The 24,668-nt window shown below is 39.6% G+C and overlaps 1 protein-coding gene across 1 annotated transcript in view; it reads left to right on the forward strand.

The window, feature by feature from the left end:
* The first annotated feature begins 1,987 nt into the window (after nt 1-1,987).
* Nucleotides 1,988-24,668, forward strand: part of LOC133569130 (phospholipid phosphatase-related protein type 5-like) — a 34,910-nt gene continuing 12,229 nt past the window's right edge. The window contains exons 1-4 of the mRNA XM_061921305.1: nt 1,988-2,330; nt 8,872-9,004; nt 20,817-21,067; nt 21,137-21,313. Of these exons, the coding sequence (XP_061777289.1) occupies nt 2,127-2,330; nt 8,872-9,004; nt 20,817-21,067; nt 21,137-21,313 (765 nt within the window). The 5' untranslated portion in view covers nt 1,988-2,126. The remainder of the gene's footprint in view (nt 2,331-8,871; nt 9,005-20,816; nt 21,068-21,136; nt 21,314-24,668) is intronic.

Raw genomic sequence — 24,668 nt, forward strand, 5'->3', positions numbered from 1 at the left:
GCCTGTTGCAAGTTTTGTTGATTCTATGTAACATTTTTATATGTGCTATGGCTATGAGTTTTTTTTCCCTTATTCTCAGTCTGGGCCCCTTCCCTGTAGTCCAACCTTTGACTGAATAATTTTTCACTCCCTCCCTCCCCAGCGTTTACCTGTTTCTCACCTTTTTATTGATAAGGGCAGCCAGATCTGTAACGTTTGTCTGGGATTGGGCTGAAAAACTCCATGTCCCTCCCGCCTGTTGCAAGTTTGGTTGATTCTATGTAACATTTTTATGTGTGCTATGGCTATGAGTTTTTTTCCCCTTGGCCTCAGTCTGGGCCCCTTCCCTGTAGTCCAACCTTTGACTGAATAATTTTTCACTCCCCCCTTTCTCAGTATTTACCTGTTTCTCACCTTTTTTTTGATAATGGCTGCCAGAAGTTGGCAGACCTGTAACGTTTGTCTGGGATTGGGCTGAAAATCTCCATTTCCCTCCCGCCGGTTGCAAGTTTTGTTGATTCTATGTAACATTTTTATGTGTGCTATGGCTATGAGTTTTTTTCCCCCTTGGCCTCAGTCTGGGCCCCTTCCCTGTAGTCCAACCTTTGACTGAATAATTTTTCACTCCCCCCCTCCCCAGCGTTTACCTGTTTCTCACCTTTTTTTTTTTTAATAATGGCTGCCAGAAGTTGGCAGACCTGTAACGTTTGTCTGGGATTGGGCTGAAAATCTCCATTTCCCTCCCGCCTGTTGCAAGTTTTGTTGATTCCATGTAACATTTTTATGTGTGCTATAGCTATGATTTTTTTTCCCCTTGGCCTCAGTCTGGGCCCCTTCCCTGTAATCCAACCTTTGACTGAATATTTTTTCACTCCCCTCATCCCCAGCGTTTAGCTGTTTCTCACCTTTTTTTTTAATAATGGCTGCCAGAAGTTGGCAGACCTGTAACGTTTGTCAAGGGATTGGGCTGAAAATCTCCATTTCCCTCCCGCCTGTTGCAAGTTTTGTTGATTCTATGTAACATTTTTATATGTGCTATGGCTATGAGTTTTTTTTCCCTTGGCCTCAGTCTGGGCCCCTTCCCTGTAGTCCAACCTTTGACTGAATAATTTTTCACTCCCTCCCTCCCCAGCGTTTACCTGTTTCTCACCTTTTTATTGATAAGGGCAGCCAGATCTGTAACGTTTGTCTGGGATTGGGCTGAAAATCTCCATGTCCCTCCCGCCTGTTGCAAGTTTGGTTGATTCTATGTAACATTTTTATGTGTGCTATGGCTATGAGTTTTTTTCCCCTTGGCCTCAGTCTGGGCCCCTTCCCTGTAGTCCAACCTTTGACTGAATAATTTTTCACTCCCCCCTTTCCCAGCATTTACCTGTTTCTCACCTTTTTTTTGATAATGGCTGCCAGAAGTTGGCAGACCTGTAACGTTTGTCTGGGATTGGGCTGAAAATCTCCATTTCCCTCCCGCCGGTTGCAAGTTTTGTTGATTCTATGTAACATTTTTATGTGTGCTATGGCTATGAGTTTTTTTCCCCCTTGGCCTCAGTCTGGGCCCCTTCCCTGTAGTCCAACCTTTGACTGAATAATTTTTCACTCCCCCCCTCCCCAGCGTTTACCTGTTTCTCACCTTTTTTTTTTTAAATAATGGCTGCCAGAAGTTGGCAGACCTGTAACGTTTGTCTGGGATTGGGCTGAAAATCTCCATTTCCCTCCCGCCTGTTGCAAGTTTTGTTGATTCTATGTAACATGTTTATATCTGCTATGGCTCTGATTTTTTCCCCCCCCCTCGGCCTGAAGTACTTTTTGATTCCGATTCTGAAACGTGAAAGGCAAGCCGAGCAAACACGGAGGAGCGCGTCGGCCTCAAAAGCCGCATCACATGCAGCAAAAGTGGGCGGTGCCCTTTGGGGGATAGCGGGGGATGGGGGGTTTGTGTGCATCACTTGCATATTTACATGTCTCCCTCTCTTTCTCTCCAACTCACCGCGCTCTCTCTCTCTCTCTCTTCTTCTCTCTTCCTCCCTCCCCCACGGTTGGCGTGCCGTCATCACTCCCAGCTGAGCCGCCGCCATGGAGGATGAGGACTCTGGCTAGGCGGGCGGGGGACCTTCTTCTCGAGACATGTCAGTAGCCCCACGCCTGCTATCATGCTGTACTTCCAGTTGGTGGTCATGGCCGGGACCGTCATGCTGGCGTATTACTTCGAGTACACGGATACCTTCAGCGTGCACGTGCAGGGCTTCTTCTGCTACGACACCGCCTACACCAAACCCTACCTTGGACCCGAGGACAACAGCGCCATCCCGCCCATCCTGCTGTACTCGGCGGTGGCGGGGCTGCCGACGCTGCTGGTGAGTCAGGAGATCCTGCATAAGAGCAACAATAAGCATGTTTAATAATCATGAGGAAGGATGGCAAGTAATGAGAAGTGATAAGTGAACATGGACTATAAGAAAAAATGCAATTATAACAAGGACATCACATTACTAATGTATCATTAAAAAAAAAAAAAGCATCAGCAGTAAGTTACTGACGATGTCATCATTGTTTAAGCAGGGGAAATGTCATCAATTCTAAATGACCTTTTTTCCCCTTTTATCTAAAATTTGGATTTAAATAACCAGACACATTAATTATTATTATTATTACTATTTTTTTACAGCTAAATAGTTGCATTATTACATGCTTTGGTTTTTAAATTAAAAAACACTTTTTGGGGGGAAATTAGCCCATCACTTTTCTCTTTTCTGTTCATTCTAAATAGTGAAAAACTAAAAAAAAAATTTCAAAAAATATTAAAAAAATAATAAAAAAAAAAAAAAAAATACAAAATAGCCCTTGATCACAAGTGTCTCAAAGGGCTGCACAAGCCACGACGACATCCTCGGTTCAGAGCCAACATAAGGGCAAGGAAAAACTCACAACCCAGTGGGATGTCAATGTGAATGACTATGAGAAACCTTGGAGAGGACCACAGATGTGGGTGACCCTCTACTCTAGGGGAGACCGGATGCAATGGACGTCGAGTGGGTCTAGCATGATATTTTGAAAATCCAGTCCGTAGTGGATCTAACATAATAGTGAGAGTCCGGTCCATAGTGGAGCTAACATAATAGTGAGAGTCCAATCCATAGTGGATCTAACATAATAGTGAGAGTCCAGTCCATAGTGGATCTAACATAATAGTGAGAGTCCAGTCCATAGTGGAGCTAACATAATAGTGAGAGTCCAGTCCATAGTGGATCTAAAATAATAGTGAGAGTCCAGTCCATAGTGGATCTAACATAATAGTGAGAGTCCAGTCCATTGTGGATCTAGCATAATAGTGAGGGTCCAGTCCATAGTGGATCTAACATAATAGTGAGAGTCCAGTCCATAGTGGATCTAACATAATAGTGAGAGTCCAGTCCATGGTGGATCTAGCATAATAGTGAGAGTCCAGTCCATAGTGGATCTAACATAATAGGTAGAGTCCAGTCCATAGTGGATCTAACATAATAGTGAGAGTCCAGTCCATAGCGGATATAACATAATAGTGAGAGTCCAGTCCATAGAGGATCTAATATAATAGTGAGAGTCCAGTCCATAGAGGATCCAACATAATAGTGAGAATCCAGTCCATAGTGGATCTAACATAATAGTGAGAGTCCAGTCCATAGTGGGGCCAGCAGGAGACCATCCAGAGCGGAGACGGGTCAGTAGTGCAGAGAAGTCCCCAACCGATACACAGGCGACCGGTCCACACCGGGTCCCGACCTCTGGACACCAAGCGCTCCATCTGTGCCCCCCCCCCCCCCCCCCCCCCCCCCCCCCCCTTCCACAAGGGAGAGAGGGGCAGAGCAGAAAAGAAGCGGCAGATCAACTGGTCTAAAAAGGAGGTCTATTTAAAGGCTAGAGTATACAAATGAGTTTTAAAATAAGACTTAAATGCTTCTACTGACGTAGCATCTCGAACTGTTACTGGGAGGGCATTCCAGAGTACTGGAGCCCCAATAGGTTGTAACCAGAAATAGGACGTCTTTATTTTTGTTAAATTATTATTATTATTTTTTTTTACGGCTTTAGTGCTTTATTGTTACACGATTCTGTTTTATGTGCGATAAAAACACATGCTGTTCTCTTTTCTGTGCGTTCCAGACAGTGAAAAACTAAGGAAAATAAAAATAAATATTCATATGGAACAAAAACACAATAATAAATAGTGAAAAAACGCTAGCACGAAGTGAAGTGAATTATATTTATATAGCGCTTTTCTCTAGTGACTCAAAGCGCTTTAATTTGTGAAACCCAATATCTAAGTTACATTTAAACCAGTGTGGGTTGGCACCGGGAGCAGGTGGGTAAAGTGTCTTGCCCAAGGACACAACGGCAGTGACTAGGATGGCTTAAGCGGGGATCGAACCTGGAACCCTCAAGTTGCTGGCACGACCGCTCTACCAACCGAGCTTTACCGCCCCAGGTGGATAACAATGCAAGTAATGGAGCTTTCTGTACTTCGCTTACAAAGAAAATTGAAACTACACTTTTTTGGGGGGGGGGGGGGGGGGGGATTTTGTCCATCATCCACAAAGCTCATGTGGATAAGAACACGTGTTGTTTTTTTTCTGTGCATTTTTAAAATAGTGAAAAACAAAAACAAAAAAAAATGTAAACAATTATTCAAAAAATTAAATAAAACATTTATTATAAAAATAAAAACCTAATATATAGCAATACAACTGGTAGCATACAATGCAGGTAATGGATGAGGTGGCGGCTTGTCCAGGGTGTACCCCGCCTTCCGCCCGATTGCAGCTGAGATAGGCACCAGCACCCCCCGCGACCCCAAAGGGAATAAGCGGTAGAAAATGGATGGATGAATGGAGATTCACCCATTTCGCTTATGAAGCTCTTTAAAAAACGTACAAAACAATGCCAACATCGACTCAAAGGTTGTAACTGGAAATTATTATTATTTTTTTTAAACTGCTGTTTTAAGAGAAATTTTTTTTTGCCCATCATCCACAATCCTTTTGTGAGATAAGAACACATACTTTCCTCTTTTCTGTGCATTCTATACAGTGAAAAACTAAAGCTAGAAATATAAAAAAAATTGTTTTTAATTAAATAAAAACTAAATTAAATAAGTAAATAGTGAAAACTGCTAGCAGGGGGTGGCTAACACAGGTAATAAACATTCACCTATTTTGCTTACAAAGCACTTTTAAAAAACATTCTAAAACCACAGAGATCTGCACCAATGTTGTAACCAGAACATGAATTATTATTTTTTTATTTTATTTTTTTACTGCTGATAATTGGTTTAACTTTACACAGTTCAGTACGTACTGTACTTTGATTTGTAAGGAAAAAAAACAAGAAACAAAAAAAACGTAATAAAATACAAAAAAATTACAAATATTAAATGAAAAATTTAATACAAAAATAGTAAAAAAAAAAATTAAAAAAAAAATTACTAGCAAGAGTTGGCTAACCAAACCTTTTTAAAAAATGCCAAGATCTGTGCCAAAGTTGTAACCAGAAACATGAATTATTATAATTATTTTATTTTTACTGCTAAATGGTTTAACGTTACACAGTTCAGTACATACCTTCATTTAAAAGGAATACTAAAAAAATAACTACTAATAAAATATATAAATAAAAAACATGAAACAATAAAAAATAAATATGTATAGTAAAGAAAAAATGCTAGCACGAGGTGGCTAACTAAAAACTTAAAATAATTTAATAAACAAAAATATATATACAACTAAATATGTATATATATTTTTACATAAATACAAAAAAACTGACAGCATGAAGTGGCTAACTAAAGTTAAATAAATAAATAATTAAATAAAATAACTAAAATAAAAAATAAAAAAGTAGTAAAAAAAACAACCTGATAGCACATGGTGGCTAAAATGTGGTAATGGAGATTCACATATTTTGCTTACAAACCACTTTAAAAAACATTCAAAAACTGCCAATATCGGCACCAAGGTTGTAACCAGAAACATGATTCATTATTATTATTATTATTATTGTACAGCTTATAAGTGGTTAACAATACAAAGTTCAGTAGATACTTTACCTTTATTTTCAAAAGGAAAATTACACTTTTGTTTGTTTATTTTGCCCATCATCCACAAACCTTATGTGAGATAAGAACCCATGCTTTTCTCTTGCTTGTGCATTCTAAATAGTGAACAACTGCTAGCAAGAGGCTGCTAACAATGCATGCAATGTGAGATGATGAAGAAGAACAGTGTGTGAGATGATAAAGAACGAGAACAGTGTGTGAGATGATGAAATAGGAGAACAGTGTGTGAAAGGACGAAGAAGGAGAACAGTGTGTCAGATGATGAAGAAGGAGAACAGTGTGTGAGATGATGATGAAGGGTAACCTTGTGTGAGATACTGAAGAAGGAGAACAGTGTGTGAGACGATGAAGAAGGAGAACAGTGTGTGAGATGATGATGAAGAGGAACTTTGTGTGAACTGATGAAGGAGAACCTTGCGTGAGATGATGAAGAAGGAGAACCTTGTGTGAGATGATGAAGAAGGAGAACACTGTGTGAGATCATGAAGAAGGAGAACAGTGTGTGAGATCATGAAGGGGAACATTGTGTGAGATGATGAAGGAGCACCTTGTGTGAGATATCAAAGAAGGAGAACAGTGTGTGAGACGATGAAGAAGGAGAACAGTGTGTGAGATGATGATGAAGGAGAACAGTGTGTGAAAGGATGAAGTAGGAGAACAGTGTGAGATGATGAAGAAGGAGAACAGTGTGTGAAATGATGAAGGAGAACAGTGTGTGAGATGATGATGAAGGATTACATTGTGTGAGATGATGAAGGAGCACCTTGTGTGAGATACTGAAGAAGGAGAACAGTGTGTGAGACGATGAAGGAGAACAATGTGTGAGATGATGATGAAGGAGAACCTTGTGTGAGATGATGATGAAGGAGAACCTTGTGTGAGATGATGAAGAAGGAGAACCTTGTGTGAGATAACGAAGAAGGAGAACAGTGTGTGAGATCATGTAGAAGGAGAACAGTGTGTGAGATGATGAAGGAGAACAGTGTGCGAGATGATGAAGGAGAACAGTGTGCGAGATGATGAAGGAGAACAGTGTGCGAGATGATGAAGGAGAACAGTGTGAAAGGATGATGAAGGAGAACAGTGTGTGAGATGATGAAGAAGGAGAACAGTGTGTGAGATGATGAAGAAGGAGAACAGTGTGTGAGATCATGAAGAAGGAGAACAGTGTGTGAGATCATGAAGGAGAACAGTGTGTGAGATCATGAAGGGGAACATTGTGTGAGATGATGAAGGAGCACCTTGTGTGAGATATCAAAGAAGGAGAACAGTGTGTGAGACGATGAAGAAGGAGAACAATGTGTGAGATGATGATGAAGGAGAACAGTGTGTGAAAGGATGAAGTAGGAGAACAGTGTGAGATGATGAAGAAGGAGAACAGTGTGTGAAATGATGAAGGAGAACAGTGTGTGAGATGATGATGAAGGATTACATTGTGTGAGATGATGAAGGAGCACCTTGTGTGAGATACTGAAGAAGGAGAACAGTGTGTGAGATGATGATGAAGGAGAACCTTGTGTGAGATGATGAAGAAGGAGAACCTTGTGTGAGATAACGAAGAAGGAGAACAGTGTGTGAGATCATGTAGAAGGAGAACAGTGTGTGAGATGATGAAGGAGAACAGTGTGCGAGATGATGAAGGAGAACAGTGTGCGAGATGATGAAGGAGAACAGTGTGCGAGATGATGAAGGAGAACAGTGTGAAAGGATGATGAAGGAGAACAGTGTGTGAGATGATGAAGAAGGAGAACAGTGTGTGAGATGAAGAAAGAGCACAGTGTGTGAAAGAATGATAAAGGAAAACAGTGTGTGAGATGATGAAAAAAGAGAACAGTGTGTGAGATGATGGATGATGAAGAAGGAGAACAGTGCGTGAGATGATGAAGAACAGTGTGTGAGATGATGAAGGAGAACAGTGTGTGAGATGATGAAGAAGGAGAACAGTGTGTGAGATGATGAAGAAGGAGAACAGTGTGTGAGATGATGAAGAAGGAGAACAGTGTGTGAGATGATGAAGAAGGAGAACAGTGTGTGAGATGATGAAGAAGGAGAACAGTGTGTGAGATGATGAAGAAGGAGAACAGTGTGTGAGATGAAGAAAGAGAACAGTGTGTGAGATGAAGAAAGACAACAGTGTGTGAGATGAAGAAAGACAACAGTGTGTGAGATGATGAAAGAGAACAGTGTGTGAGACGATGAAGAAGGAGAACAGTGTGTGAAAGGATGAAGTAGGAGAACAGTGTGAGATGATGAAGAAGGAGAACAGTGTGTGAAATGATGAAGGAGAACAGTGTGTGAGATGATGATGAAGGAGAACATTGTGTGAGATGATGAAGAAGGAGAACAGTGTGTGAGATGATGAAGAAGGAGAACAGTAAATAAAAGTAAATAATATTGTGAATGTTGGTATAGAATAAGTATTTTTGAGAAGAATGTTAGATGAGAGCCAAGATGAAGATGATGGGAAATGTTGGGATGACGGGAAATGTTTTGAGGGAAGAAAAGTTCCAGTGACTGAAGAATAACAAAAAAGTTATGAGGAGCCATTAGGGACTGTGGAGGGGGGCGTGGCCCGCGGGCCTGCAGCAAAACAGGGTGTATAGATGGCCCAGGTGGGCCTTGTCATTTAATCACCTGTCGCCCTTTATTACGGACATTAATTCTGAATAATGTCCGCAGCGGCCCCTCATGAGGAAACGTGGTATGCTTCCATTGACCACATCAACCTGCCTGGGAGCATTTTATCATGTTATAGAAGTCACAGATTCTATAATCAAGTACTGTGTTTTTTTGTTTGTGTGTCCCAGATCACAATAACAGAAACAGTACTGTTCCTGGTGCAGTACACCTCGCAGGAGTTTGACCGCTTGGAGAAGACCGTCGCTACTGGAGATTGTTGCTATCTCAACCCGCTCGTACGCAGGACCTTTCGCTTCCTAGGTACTTTATATTTACACCCTATACTCCACACACACACACATTTATACTGTATAAAGACACAAAAGTGTGTATAATGTATATGCTGTGTACGCACACACACAAACACACACTAGTTTATACTGTATAAAGACACAAGGGTGTATAATGTGTATACTGTGTAAGTACACGCACACAAACACACAAGTTTATACTGTATAAAGACATAAAAGTGTATATAATGTATATACTGTGTACGTGCACACACACAAACGCACAAGTTTATACTGTATAAAGACACAAAAGTGTATAATTTATATACTGTGTAAGTACACACACACAAACACACAAGTTTACACTGTATAAAGACACAAAAGTGTACAATTTATACACTGTGTACGCACACAAACACACACATTTATATTGTATAAAGACACAAAAGTGTATATAATGCATATACACTGTGTACGCAAACACAGACAAACACGAATTTGTACTGTATAAAGACACAAAAGTGTGTATAATGTATATACTGTGTACGTACACACACAAAAACACACTAGTTTGTACTGTATAAAGACACAAGTGTGTATAATGTATATACTGTGTAAGTACACGCACACAAACACACAAGTTCATACTATATAAAGACACAAGTGTGTATAATGTATATATTGTGTACGTACACACACACAAACGCACAAGTTTATACTGTATAAAGACACAAAAGTGCGTACAATGTATATACTATGTAAGTACACACACACAAGCACTCTAGTTTATACTGTATAAACACAAAAGTGTGTATAATGTATATATTGTGTAGGTACACACACACTCAAACGCACAAGTTTATACTGTATAAGGACACAAAAGTGTGTATAATGTATATACTATGTAAGTACACACACACAAACACACAAGTTTATACTGTATGAAGACGGAAAAATGTATATAATGTATATATTGTGTATGTACACACACAAACACACACATTTATACTGTATAAAGACACTAACGTGTATATAATGTATATACACTGTGTACGCACACACAGACAAACACAAATGTGTACAGTATAAAGACACAAAAGTGTGTATAATGTATAAAACTGTGTAAGTACACGCACACAAACAAACAAGTTTATACTGTATAAAGACATAAAAGTGTATACAATGTATATACTGTGTACGTGCACACACAGAAAAACGCACAAGTTTATACTGTATAAACACACAAGTGTGTATAATGTATATATTGTGTACGTACACACAAACACAAAGGCACAAGTTTATACTGTATAAAGACACAAAAATGTATATAATGTATATACTGTGTACGCACACAGAGACACACACATTTATACTGTATAAAGACACACAAGTGTATATAACGTATATACACTGTGTACGCACACACAGACAAACACATTTGTACTGTATGAAGACACAAAAGTGTGTATAATGTATACACTGTGTACGCACACACAGACAAACAAATTTGTACTGTATGAAGACACAAAAGTGTGTATAATGTATATACTGTGTACGTACACACACAAAAACACACTAGTTTATACTGTATAAAGACACAAGTGTGTATAATGTATATACCATGTAAGTACAAGCACACAAACACACAAATTTATACTGTATAAAGACTTAAAAGTGTATACAATGTATATACTCCGTACGTGCACACACACAAACGCACAAGTTTATACTGAATAAAGACACAAAAGTGTATAATTTATATACTGTGTAAGTACACACACACACAAGTTTACACTGTATAAAGACACAAAAGTGTGTATAATGTATATACTGTGTAGGTACACACACAAAAACACACTAGTTTATACTGTATAAACACACAAAAGTGTACAATTTATATACTGTGTAAGTACACACACACAAACACACAAGTTTACACTGTATAAACACACAAAAATGCATATAATGTATATACTGTGTACGTACACACAAACACACACATTTATACTGTATAAAGACACACAAGTGTATATAATGTATATACACTGTGTACGCACACACAGACAAACACAAATTTGTACTGTATAAAGACACAAAAGTGTGTATAATGTATATACTGTGTACGTACACACACACAAACACACACACTTATACTGTATAAAGATTTAAAAGTGTATACAATGTATATAGTCTGTAAGTGCACACACACAAACGCACAAATTTATACTGTATAAAGACAAGTGTGTATAATGTATATATTGTGTACGTACACACACACAAACGCACAAGTTTATACTGTATAAAGACACAAAAGTGTATATACACTGTGTACGCACACAAACACACACTTTTATATTGTATAAAGACACAAAAGTGTATATAATGTATATACACTGTGTACGCACACACAGACAAACACAAATTTGTACTGTATAAAGACAAAAACGTGTGTATAATGTATATACTGTGTATGTACACACAAAAAAACACACTACTTTATACTGTATAAAGACACAAGTGTGTATAATGTATATACTATGTAAGTACACGCACACAAACACACAAATTTATACTGTATAAAGACTTAAAAGTGTACACAATGTATATACTCCGTACGTGCACACACACAAAGGCACAAGTTTATACTGTATAAACACAAGTGTGTATAATGTATATATTGTGTACATACACACACACACACACACACACACACAAAGGCACAAGTTTATACTATATAAAGACACAAAAGTGTGTATACTTTATATACTATGTAAGTACACGCACACAAACACACTAGTTTATACTGTATAAACACACAAAAGTGTATAATTTATATACTGTGTAAGTACACACACAAACACACAAGTTTACACTGTATAAAGACACAAAAATGTATATAATGTATATACTGTGTACGTACACACACAAACACACACATGTATACTGTATAAAGACACTAAAGTGTATACAATGTATATACAATGTGTACGCACACACAGACACACACATGTATACTGTATAAAGACACTAAAGTGTATACAATGTACATACAATGTGTACGCACACAGACAAACACAAATTTATACTGTATAAAGACACAAAAGTGTGTATAATGTATATACTGTGTACGTACACACACAAAAACACATTAGTTTATACTGTATAAAGACACAAAAGTGTATATAATGTACAAACCCCATTTCCATATGAGTTGGGAAATGGTGTTCAAACTGATAAACATGTTTTTTTTTTGCACATAATCATTAACTTTAGAATTTGATGCCAGCAACACGTGACAAAGAAGTTGGGAAAGGTGGCAATAAATACTGATAAAGTTGAGGAATGCTCATCAAACACTTATGTGGAACATCCCACAGGTGTGCAGGCTAATTGGGAACAGGTGGGTGCCATGATTGGGTATAAAAACAGCTTCCCAAAAAATGCTCAGTCTTTCACAAGAAAGGATGGGGCGAGGTACACCCCTTTGTCCACAACTGCGTGAGCAAATAGTCAAACAGTTTAAGAACAACGTTTCTCAAAGTTCAATTGCAAGAAATGTAGGGATTTCAACATCTACGCTCCATAATATCATCAAAAGGTTCAGAGAATCTGGAGAAATCACTCCACGTAAGCGGCATGGCTGGAAACCAACATTGAATGACCGTGACCTTCGATACCTCAGACGGCACTGTATCAAAAACCGACATCAATCTCTAAAGGATATCACCACATGGGCTCAGGAACACTTCCGAAAACCACTGTCACTAAACACAGTTGGTCGCTACATCTGTAAGTGCAAGTTAAAGCTCTACTATGCAAAGCGAAAGCCATTTATCAACAACATCCAGAAACGCCGCCGGCTTCTACGGGCCCGAGATCATCTAAGATGATGGCAAAGGACTCCACAGGAGTCCTTTGCCATGGGCCAAGGACCCTATTGAAACTGGTGCGTTTTATTATTATTCCGCGCCTATGCGCTGTAATTTCACCCCCTTAACATGCTTCAAAACTCACCAAATTTGACACACACGTCAGTCTGGCATGCCTTCCCAACTTATTAGGCAGCCAAACCAGAAAAATCCCCTAGGAAGGAAAGAAAAACAGACTGCTTGTAACTTCCATTAGGAATGTCGTACAGACATGAAACAAAAACTGTCACGTAGGTCTAACTTAGACCTACATTTCATAATCATACCTTCTAGGGCAAAAATCAACAGGAAGTTGGAAAAAACCCCTTCAAAACTAAATTTTCGCAAAAAATTCAAATGTTTCCTCTTTGAGCTGACATTTGACCCCCTTAAAATGCTTCAAAACTCACCAAACTTGGCACACACATCAGGACTGGCAGAAATTGCGATGTAATGAAAAAAAAAAAAAAAACTCAAAATTGCGCTCTTGCGCAATTTTTGATCAAAACACAGCAAAAAATGCTTCGAGGAAGAAAACACAGACAAAACTGCTTGTTACTTCCGGTGGGAATACCGGAAAGACATGAAACAAAAACTTCTATGTAGGTCTCACTTAGACCTACATTTAGATCATTGACATCCTTCGGCAAAAATCAACAGGAAGTTAAAAATTACCCCTTCAAAATAAAAGTTTTGTAAAAACCCATCACCTTTTTCAAACGTAAACTCCTCCGAGTGCGTTTGTTGTTTCGGCTTCAAACTCACACAGGAGAGAGATTGAACCGTTTTGATTAAAACTATCCAACAAAGTTTTGATTATAGCTCCGGTTTTGATTTTACGCGCCTTCAAAGGACCCCTGCGCAAAGTTTCCTGAAAAATGTCATTTTTGCCTCTTTGAGCTGTAATTTGACCCCCTTAAAATGCTTCAAAGTGCAAGTTAAATCTCTACTATGCAAAGCGAAAGCCATTTATCAACAACATCCAGAAACGCCGATCTGTAATTTGACCCCTTTAACATGCTTCAAAACTCACCAAATTTTACACACACACACACACACACATCAGGACTGGCGAAAATTGCCATCTAATAAAAAACCAAACCCCAAAAGTCAAAATTGCGCTCTAGCGCCCCCTAGGAAAAAACCCAGACAAAACTGCTTGTAACTTCTGTTAGGAATGTCGTAGAGACATGAAACAAAGACCTCTATGTAGGTCTGACTTAGACCAGGGATGGGCAGCGGCCAAAGGCGGACCCGACCAACGCTGCTTCTCCGGGCCCGAGATCATCTAAGATGGACTGATGCAAAGTGGAAAAGTGTTCTGTGGTCTGACGAGTCCACATTTCAAATTGTTTTTGGAAATATTCGACATCGTGTTATCCGGACCAAAAGGGGAAGCGAACCATCCAGACTTATTGACGCAAAGTTGAAAAGCCAGCATCTGTGATGGTATGGGGGTGCATTAGTGCCCAAGGCATAGGTAACTTACACTTATGTGAAGGCACCATTTAATGCTGAAAAGGTACATACAGGTTTTAGAACAACATATGCCGCCATTTAAGCGCCATATTTTTCATGGACGCCCCTGCTTATTTCACCAACTGAAAATGGGTTAAAAAGGATTTGCAAATTATTGTATTCCGTTTATATTTACATCTAACACAATTTCCCAACTCATATGGAAACAGGGTTTGTATATAATGTATATACTGTGTACGTACACACACAAACACACACACACGTTTGAAGTCAACACGTGTGTTACTACTCTGTGAGTTTAGAAGTCAACACAACTGTGTGTGTGTGTTGTTGAGTGGGACAAAGCCAATCTTTCTGCCCTGATAAGCAATGTCGGGTTGGAGGAGAAGCGTGGCCACGCGGCGGCGGCCATGCGGAAAACTCAAAGTGCTCACGTGGTCACGCTGGCGAGGGCAAAGTAGGACAGGAGTAGAACCCTTCGCAGCAGCCAGTGACTCACCCGGGCTGCCACAAAATCAACCGGATGCTTGTTGGAAAACTGATGTCTGAAGCACACATTGGGGGAAAAAGCAAAACAAAAACGTTGGTAGAAAATTGCATGTGAACGCTGAAAAGGCGAAAGTGAGCTGAAATGCTAACAGTCAGAATGCTAGCCAGATAGCGTCAAGTGACAAAACGTAACACTCTTGAGTGTATACCTGTGAAATGAGCTGAGAATGCTATCATACTAAGTTAGACTAAGACTTAGACAAAGCAGGCAGGTTAAAATCAAAACAGCAAGTACAATGCTTAGAATATTAACACTTTGTAGGGCGCAACAGACACCAAAGAGTGACCAACACACCAGTCTGAAGAATATACCAACAAAATGCCACCACGCGAAAAGTTAGCATTCTTCAAGTAAAAAAAATATGGAGTCTAAAGTGTATACCAACAAAATGCTAACATGCTACCGCTAGTAAAAAAATAATTGAGTCTGAAGTGAATACCAGTAAAATGCTAACATGATAACAGTTAGCTTTCCTCAGGTAAAAAAACAATTTAGTTGGGAGTATTTACAACAACAAAATGCTAACAGTTAGCATTCCCCAACTAACAAAACAATTGAGCCAAAAGTGTATACCAACAAAATGCTAACATGCTAACTCTAGTAAAAAAAATAATTGAGTCTGAAGTGAATACCAGTAAAATGCTAACATGATAACAGTTAGCTTTCCTCAGGTAAAAAAACAATTTAGTTGGGAGTATTTACAACAACAAAATGCTAACAGTTAGCATTCTCCAACTAACAAAACAATTGAGCCAAAAGTGTATACCAACAAAATGCTAACATGCTACCTCTAATAACAAAATAATTGAGTCTGAAGTGAATACCAGTAAAATGCTAACATAATTACAGTTAGCTTTCCTCAAGTAAAACAACAATTTAGTTGGAAGTATTTACACCAACAAAATGCTAACAGTTAGCATTCCCCAACTAACAAAACAATTGAGCCAAAAGTGTATACCAACAAAATGCTAACAAGCTAACTCGAGTAAAAAAATAATTGAGTCTGAAGTGAATACCAGGAAAATGCTAACATGATAACAGTTAGCTTTCCTCAGGTAAAAAAAAACAATTTAGTTGGAAGTATTTACAACAACAAAATGCTAACAGTTAGCATTCCCCAATTAACAAAACAATTGAGCCAAACGTGTATACCAACAAAATGCTAACATGCTAACTCGAGTAAAAAAATAATTGAGTCTGAAGTGAATACCAGGAAAATGCTAACATAATAACAGTTAGCTTTCCTCAAGTAAAACTACAATTTAGTTGGAAGTATTTACACCAACAAAATGCTAACAGTTAGCATTCCCCAATTAACAAAACAATTGAGCCAAAAGTGTATACCAACAAAATGCTAACTCTAGTAAAAAAATAATTGAGTCTGAAGTGAATACTAGTGAAATTATAACATAATAACAGTTAGCTTTCCTCAGGTAAAAAAACAATTTAGTTGGAAGTATTTACAACAACAAAATGCTAACAGCATTCCCCAATTAACAAAACAATTGAGCCAAAAATGTATACCAACAAAATGCTAACATGCTAACTCTAGTAAAAAAATAATTGAGTCTGAAGTGAATACCGGTAAAATGCTAACATAATAACAGTTAGCTTTCCTCAAGTAAAAAAACAATTTAGTTGGATGTATTTACACCAACAAAATGCTAACAGTTAGCATTCCCCAACTAACAAAACAATTGAGCCAAAAGTGTATACCAACAAAATGCTAACATGCTAACTCTAGTAAAAAAAATAATTGAGTCTGAAGTGAAAACCAGTAAAATGCTAACATAATAACAGTTAGCTTTCCTCAAGTAAAACAACAATTTAGTTGGAAGTATTTACACCAACAAAATGCTAACAGTTAGCATTCCCCACCTAACAAAACAATTGAGCCAAAAGTGTATACCAACAAAATGTTAACATGCTAACTCTAGTAAAAAAAATAATTGAATCTGAAGTGAATACCAGTAAAATGCTAAAATAATAACAGTTAGCTTTCCTCAGGTAAAAAAACAATTTAGTTGGAAGTATTTACACCAACAAAATGCTAACTGTTAGCATTCCCCAACTAACAAAACAATTGAGCCAAAAGTGTACACCGACACAATGCTCAAATGCTAACAGCTAGCGTTCCTTATCAGGTTCAAACACTGATGACATCTATTAAACAGACAAGAAGCAAGGAATCATGCAGAGACAGAGTAAAATTTGGCTCAAATGAGGAGAGACATTTTTTTGGGCTGTACTCTCGTTACAGATCCAAACTACGCTCTAAAGTCCAGCCCACATGCTTCCTCTATTTATTTGTCAGGTCCCTGGTTACATAACTGAAGCTGCCGCTGAAGGAAGGGGGGTAATATCAACAAATCCAGTTATGTTATGATCCGCTGCCCGGATCATATTGTTATTTAGATTTTGGAGTCTTTTGGTGTTTTCTGTTTGTTTTGGACTCATTCGGTTCCAGTTTATGCGCCTCTGTTTGTTTCCATGGTTGCTCATTGTTTTCACCTGCCGCTTGCTTCCTACTTTAACGACCTGGTCGCATGGTAGTGCGGGTTTCGGGTTTCGGACACAGCGTGCAGGTAGGAAAAAATGATTTATTAAGGAATAAAACAGACTTTGACAAACTAACAGAACTAGCATGGGAGCTAGAACACAAATAGGGCTTTAGCATGGAAGCTAGCGTAAACAGAAGCGGGAACCAAAGTCGTCACTTGTTGCGTGTAGCAAACTAGGAAGCAAGAAAGAATGAACGGAGAAGGCAGGCTTAAATAAAGACAGTCATGACAACACAGGTGTGCGTCAGGAGCAAGTGGCAGTTGAGAACAAATGAAAACAAATTTGTACTTTTGCCTTTATTAATTGATTATGATAATAATACAACACAGGACGACGATTTAAGTCAAAAAATAAAATATCTATTACAAAAGTAATATCAATAGCATAAAAAATACATAAATAGTGCTTTAAACTATGAAATCATATCAGATGATGTTGTATGGATCTTTGATTAACCACCTGAAATCAACTCATGCATTTCAATCAATCAATCAATCAATGTTTACTTATATAGCCCTAAATCACTAGTGTCTCAAAGGGCTGTACAAACCACCACGACATCCTCGGTAGGCCCACATAAGGGCAAGGAAAACTCACACCCAGTGGGACGTCGGTGACAATGATGACTATGAGAACCTTGGAGAGGAGGAAAGCAATGGATGTCGAGCGGGTCTAACATGATACTGTGAAAGTCCTATCCACAATGGATCCAACACAGTCGCGGGAGTCCAGTCCAAAGCGGATCCAACACAGCAGCGAGAGTCCCGTTCACAGCGGAGCCAGCAGGAAACCATCCCAAGCGGAGGCGGATCAGCAGCGCAGAGATGTCCCCAGCCGATACACAGGCAAGCAGTACATGGCCACCGGATCGGACCGGACCCCCTCCACAAGGGAGAGTGGGACATAGACGAAAAAGAAAAGAAACAGCAGATCAACTGGTCTAAAAAGGGAGTCTATTTAAAGGCTAGAGTATACAAATGAGTTTTAAGGTGAGACTTAAATGCTTCTACTGAGGTGGCATCTCGAACTGTTACCGGGAGGGCATTCCAGAGTACTGGAACCTGAACGGAAAACGCTCTACAGCCCGCAGACTTTTTTTGGGCTTTGGGAATCACTAATAAGCCGGAGTCCTTTGAACGCAGATTTCTTGCCGGGACATATGGTACAATACAATCGGCAAGATAGGATGGAGCTAGACCGTGTAGTATTTTATACGTAAGTAGTAAAACCTTAAAGTCACATCTTAAGTGCACAGGAAGCCAGTGCAGGTGAGCCAGTATAGGTGTATATATAGGTATATATGTATATACAGTATAGGTGTATATATAGGTATATATGTATATACAGTATAGGTGTATATATAGGTATATATGTATATAAGTATATACAGTATAGGTGTTTATATAGGTATATATGTATATACAGTATAGGTGTATATATGGGTATATATGTATATAAGTATATACAGTATAGATGTATATATAGGTATATATGTATATAAGTATATACAGTATAGGTGTATATATAGGTATATATGTATATAAGTATATACAGTACAGGCGTAATGTGATCAAACGTTCTTGTTCTTGTCAAAAGTCTAGCAGCCGCATTTTGTACCAACTGTAATCTTTTAATGCTAGACATGGGGAGACCCGAAAATAATACGTTACAGTAGTCGAGGCGAGACGTAACAAACGCATGGATAATGATCTCAGCGTCTTTAGTGGACAGAATGGAGCGAATTTTAGCGATATTACGGAGATGAAAGAAGGCCGTTTTAGTAACGCTTTTAATGTGTGCCTCAAAGGAGAGAGTTGGGTGGAAGATAATACCCAGATTCTTTACCGTGTCGCCTTGTTTAATTGTTTGGTTGTCAAATGTTAGAGTTGTATTATTAAATAGAGTTCGGTGTCTAGCAGGACCGATAATCAGCATTTCCGTTTTTTTGGCGTTGAGTTGCAAAAAGTTAGCGGACATCCATTGTTTAATTTCATTAAGACACGCCTCCAGCTGACTACAATCCGGCGTGTTGGTCAGCTTTAGGGGCATGTAGAGTTGGGTGTCATCAGCATAACAGTGAAAGCTAACACCGTATTTGCGTATGATGTCACCTAGCGGCAGCATGTAGATGCTGAAGAGTGCAGGGCCAAGGACCGAACCCTGGGGAACTCCACACGTTACCTTAACGTAGTCCGAGGTCACATTGTTATGGGAGACACACTGCATCCTATCAGTAAGATAAGAGTTAAACCAAGACAGGGCTAAGTCTGACATACCAATTCGTGTTTTGATACGTTCTAATAAAATATTATGATCGACGGTATCCAATCCCCTCTCTCTTTCTCAACCGATCCACACGTGAATAAATTACCATATTAAGTAGCCATGTGCTCATTGTTTCGTGGAGTGAATACAGTAGCAATTAATTAGATTAGATTAGATTAGATAGTACTTTATTTATTCCGTCAGGAGAGTTCCTTCAGGAAAATTAAAATTTTCAGCACAATCCCATTCAAGTTTAGACAAACATTACAGGGAGACAGAACAGGATCGCTGACGGGTCTGCCGGCTTCCAGCGCCCCTTACAAAAAAGATGAGATACAGGTAAACAAGGAGGGGGGTGGAGAGAAAAAAAAAATAGAAGGTTAAAATAAAATAAAAAAATCGGTCTTAGCCTGGGCCCTGGAGAGGAGGTGCAGACTGAGGCCAAGGGAAAAAACAACAACTCATAGCCATGGTACACATCCCTCTTCCATGTGTGTAAGAGGGAAACATCAAACATCAAAGAACACATAGGACATTAAAGACATTAAAGCAGCAGATACAACCAGACACTTCTACATACTAGCTATGAATAAAAAGTAAAAGAAACATATCCACTGTGGTGGCCTCTGCGGTCTTCCACGCCATCGTCCGCTGGGGAGGAGGGAGCATGGCCAGAGACAGGAGCAGACCCAACAAAGCAACCAAGACAGCCGACTCCATTTTCGGCCAGTGTCCAGTCCGCATGGATGAGCGAGGATACGTCCAAGGTGACTGAGGTGTCCGACACCTGCTCACCCAGCCAAGACACCACGAAGCCTCTCCGTCCCAGCGCTCAGTGCTAGCTCCGCAGCTTTGTCCCCTCATCCGCATCACCATACTAAGTAGTATGTGCGCTGTTGTCTATGTTATGTAGACTTAAAACTCTGATGCGTTTTTTTTTTTTTATTGGTGACATTTTTACTGGGGCACTGCAGATCAACAGTGGGGCACGTGCCCCAGTGAAATATGTCTGGCGACGCCCTTGGTGCAGGATGGGTGGAATGTTTTCATTGACCGGCTGGGACGTCTTCCCTCGTCAGGAGTCTACACCTTCGGCCTCTTCACCGTGGACATCTTCGTCAACGCGGGCCAGGTGGTGACCGGCAACCTGGCGCCGTACTTCCTGACCATCTGCAAACCCAACTACACGGCCCTGGGCTGCTACCAGGCGCTGCGCTACATCAGCCACCAGGAGGCCTGCACGGGAGACCAGGACCACGTCCTGCAGGCGCGCAAAACCTTCCCGTCCAAGGAGGCGGCGCTCAGCATCTACGCGGCGCTCTACATGGCGGTGAGTTTCCTACGCAGCTTTTCGCTTGACCGCTGTGTTCATTATCGCCGCCGTGGCTGCCCCTCCCAGATGTACGTGACGTGCACGGTTCAGGCCAAGGGCACTCGCCTGGCCAAGCCCGTCTTGTCGCTGGCGCTCGTGTGCCTGGCCTTCGTCACCGGACTCAATCGCATCGCCGAATACCGCAACCACTGGTCGGACGTCATCGCGGGCTTCATCATCGGCACCGCCATCGCCACTTTCCTGGTGAGTGTGTGCCAGAATCCACTAACATCCGGGTAACAATTCTCATTTTCAGGCCGCCTCCATGCGACCTAAACGAGCATTTCTACACTTGTTACTCTGTTAGCATGCTAACATTAGCATGCTAACATTAGCATGCTAACTTACAGTTTTTTACTGTAATTCCCTCAGACATACACACCTTAGAGCAGGGGTCAGCAACCTTTTTGAAAGCAAGAGCTACTTCTTGGGTACTGATTAATGCGAAGGGCTACCAGTTTGATACACACTTAAATAAATGGCCAGAAATAGCCAATTTGCTCAATTTACCTTTAATAAATAAATCTATATATATGTAAAAAAAATGGGTATTTCTGTCCGTCATTCCGTCGTACATTTTTTTTTCCTTTTACGGAAGGTTTTTGTCGAGAATAAATGATGAAAAAAAACACTTAATTGAACGGTTTAAAAGAGGAGAAAACAGGAAAAAAATCAATTTTTGAAACATAGTTTAGCTTCAATTTCGACTCTTTAAATTTCGAAATTCAACCAAAAAAAATGGAGAAAAAGTAGCTAATTCGAATCTTTTTGAAAAAACTAAAAAAATTATTTATGGAACATCATTAGTCATATTTCCTGATTAAGTTTAATTTAAAAATGTTTATGACATGTTTTAAATAGGTTAAAATCCAATCTGCACTTTGTTAGAATATATAACAAATTGGACCAAGCTATATTTCTAACAAAGACAAATCATTATTTCTTCTAGATTTTCCAGAACCAAAATGTTAAAAGAAATTCAAAATACTTTGAAATAAGATTTAAATTTGATTCAACAGATTTTTTAGATTTGCCAGAATAATTTTTTGGGAATTTTAATCATAATAAGTTTGAAGAAATATTTCATAAATATTTTTCGTCGAAAAACAGAAGCTAAAATGAAGAATTGAATTAAAATGTATTTATTATTCTTTACAATAAAAAAAAAAATACTCGAACGTTGATTTAAATTGTCAGGAAAGAAGAGGAAGGAATTTAAAAGGTAAAAAGGTATTTAAAAATCCTAAAATCATTTTTAAAGTTGTATTTTTTCTCTAAAATTTTCTTTCTGAAAGTTATAAGAAGCAATGGAAAAAAAATAATGAATTTATTTAAACAAGTGAAGACCAAGTCTTTAAAATATTTTCTTGGATTTTCAACTTCTATTTAAGCTTTGTCTCTCTTAGAATTGTCGAACAAAGCGAGACCAGCTTGCTGGTATATAAATAAAATTTAAAAAATAGAGGCAGCTCACTGGTAAGTGCTGCTATTTGAGCTATTTTTAGAACAGGCCAGCGGGCGACTCATCTGGTCCTTACGGGCTACCTGGTCCCCGCGTTGGTGACCCCTGCCTTAGCGTCATATAGCCTGGTATGTGACACAAGCTAACTGTTCGCATGCTAACGATAGTATGCTAACTTTTGCAACCGTTGGCACCACAGTCATATAACTTGGTATGTGACACTTGCTAACTGTTATCATGCTAGCGTCAGCTTGCTAATGAAAGGTACATACAGGTTTTGGAACGACATATGTTGCCATCCGAGCAACGTTATCATGGACGCCCCTGCTTATTTCAGCGAGACAAGTGAAACGCTCATCTAAAATGGACTCGTTGCAAAGTGGGAAAGTGTTCTGTGATCTGACGAGTCCACATTTCAAATTGTTTTTGGAAACTGTTGACGACCCAAAGAGGAAAAGAACCATCCGGATTGTTCTAGGCGCAAAGTGGAAAAGCCAGCATCTGTGATGGTGTGAGGGTGTATTAGTGCCCAAGGCATGGGTAACTTACACATCTGTGAAGGCACCATTAATGCTGAAAGGTACATACAGGTTTTGGAGCAACGTTTACATGGACGCCCCTGCTTATTTCAGCAAGACAATGCCAAGTCACTACTTCGTAGTAAAAGAGTGCGGGTACTAGACTGGCCTGCCTGTAGTCCAGACCTGTCTCCCATTGAAAATGTGAAGCCTAAAATACCACAACAGAGACCCCGGACTGTTGAACAACTTAAGCTGTACTCAAGCAAGAATGGGAAAGAATTCCACTTCAAAAATGTGTCTCCTCAGTTCCTAAACCTTTACTGAGTGTTGTTTAAAGGAAAGGCCATGTGACACAGTGGTAAAAATGCCACTAGCAATATGTTGCTGCCATTAAATTCTAAGTTAATGATTATTATTAAAAAATGAAGTTCCTAAGTTCGAACGTAAATATCTCGTCTTTACAGTCTATTCAATTGAATAAACGCTATTTTGCCAAAAGTATTCCAAATGATGGGAATCAGGTGCGCTAATCACTTGGCCCGGTGTATCAAATCAAGCAATTAGGCATTTGTGAAAGAATGGGCCGCTTTCAGTGATTTCCAGCGTGAAACTGTCATGGGATGCCACCTGTGCAACAAATCCAGTCGTGAAATTTCCTCGCTCCTAAATGTTCCAAAGTCAACCGTCGGCTTTATTATAAGAAAATGGAAGATTTTGGGGAACAACAGCAACTCAGCCACCAAGTGGTAGGCCACGTAAACTGACAAGAGAGGGCTCGGCGGATCCTGAAGTGCAAAGACTTTCTGCAAGATCAGTTGCTACAGAGCTCCAAACTGCTTGTGACCTTCCAATTAGCCCACGTACAGTACGCAGAGAGCTTCATGGAATGGGTTTCCATGGCCGTGCAGCTGCATCTAAGCCATAAATCACCAAGTCCAATGCAAAGCGTGGCATGCAGTGGTGTAAATAAAGCATGTCGCCACTGGACTTTAGAGCAGTGGCGACGTATAGCTCGGTTGGTAGAGCGGCCGTGCCAGCAACTTGAGGGTTGCAGGTTCGATCCCCGCTTCCGCTATCCTAGTCACTGCCATTGTGTCCTTGGGCAAGACACTTTACCCACCTGCTCCCAGTGCCACCCACACTGGTTTAAAAAAATGTAACTTAGATATTGGGTTTCACTATGTAAAGCGCTTTGAGTCACTAGAGAAAAGCGCTATATAAATATAATTCACTTCACTTCACTTTCAGTGATTTCCAGCGTGGAACAGTCATAGGATGCCACCTGTGCAACAAATCCAGCCATGAAATTTCCTCGCTCCTAAATGTTCCAAAGTCAACTTTCAGCTTTATTATAAGAAAATGGAAGATTTTGGGGAACAACAGCAACTCAGCCACCAAGTGGTAGGCCCCGTAAACTGACAAGAGAGGGGTCGGCGGATCCTGAAGTGCAAAGACTTTCTGCTACAGAACTCCAAACTGCATGTGACCTTCCAATTAGCCCACGTACAGTACGCAGAGAGCTTTTTGGAATGGGTTTCCATGGCCGTGCAGCTGCATCTAAGCCATAAATCACCAA

Source organism: Nerophis ophidion, linkage group LG15, assembly GCF_033978795.1.
Source record: "Nerophis ophidion isolate RoL-2023_Sa linkage group LG15, RoL_Noph_v1.0, whole genome shotgun sequence".
NCBI classification, from domain to species: domain Eukaryota; kingdom Metazoa; phylum Chordata; class Actinopteri; order Syngnathiformes; family Syngnathidae; genus Nerophis; species Nerophis ophidion.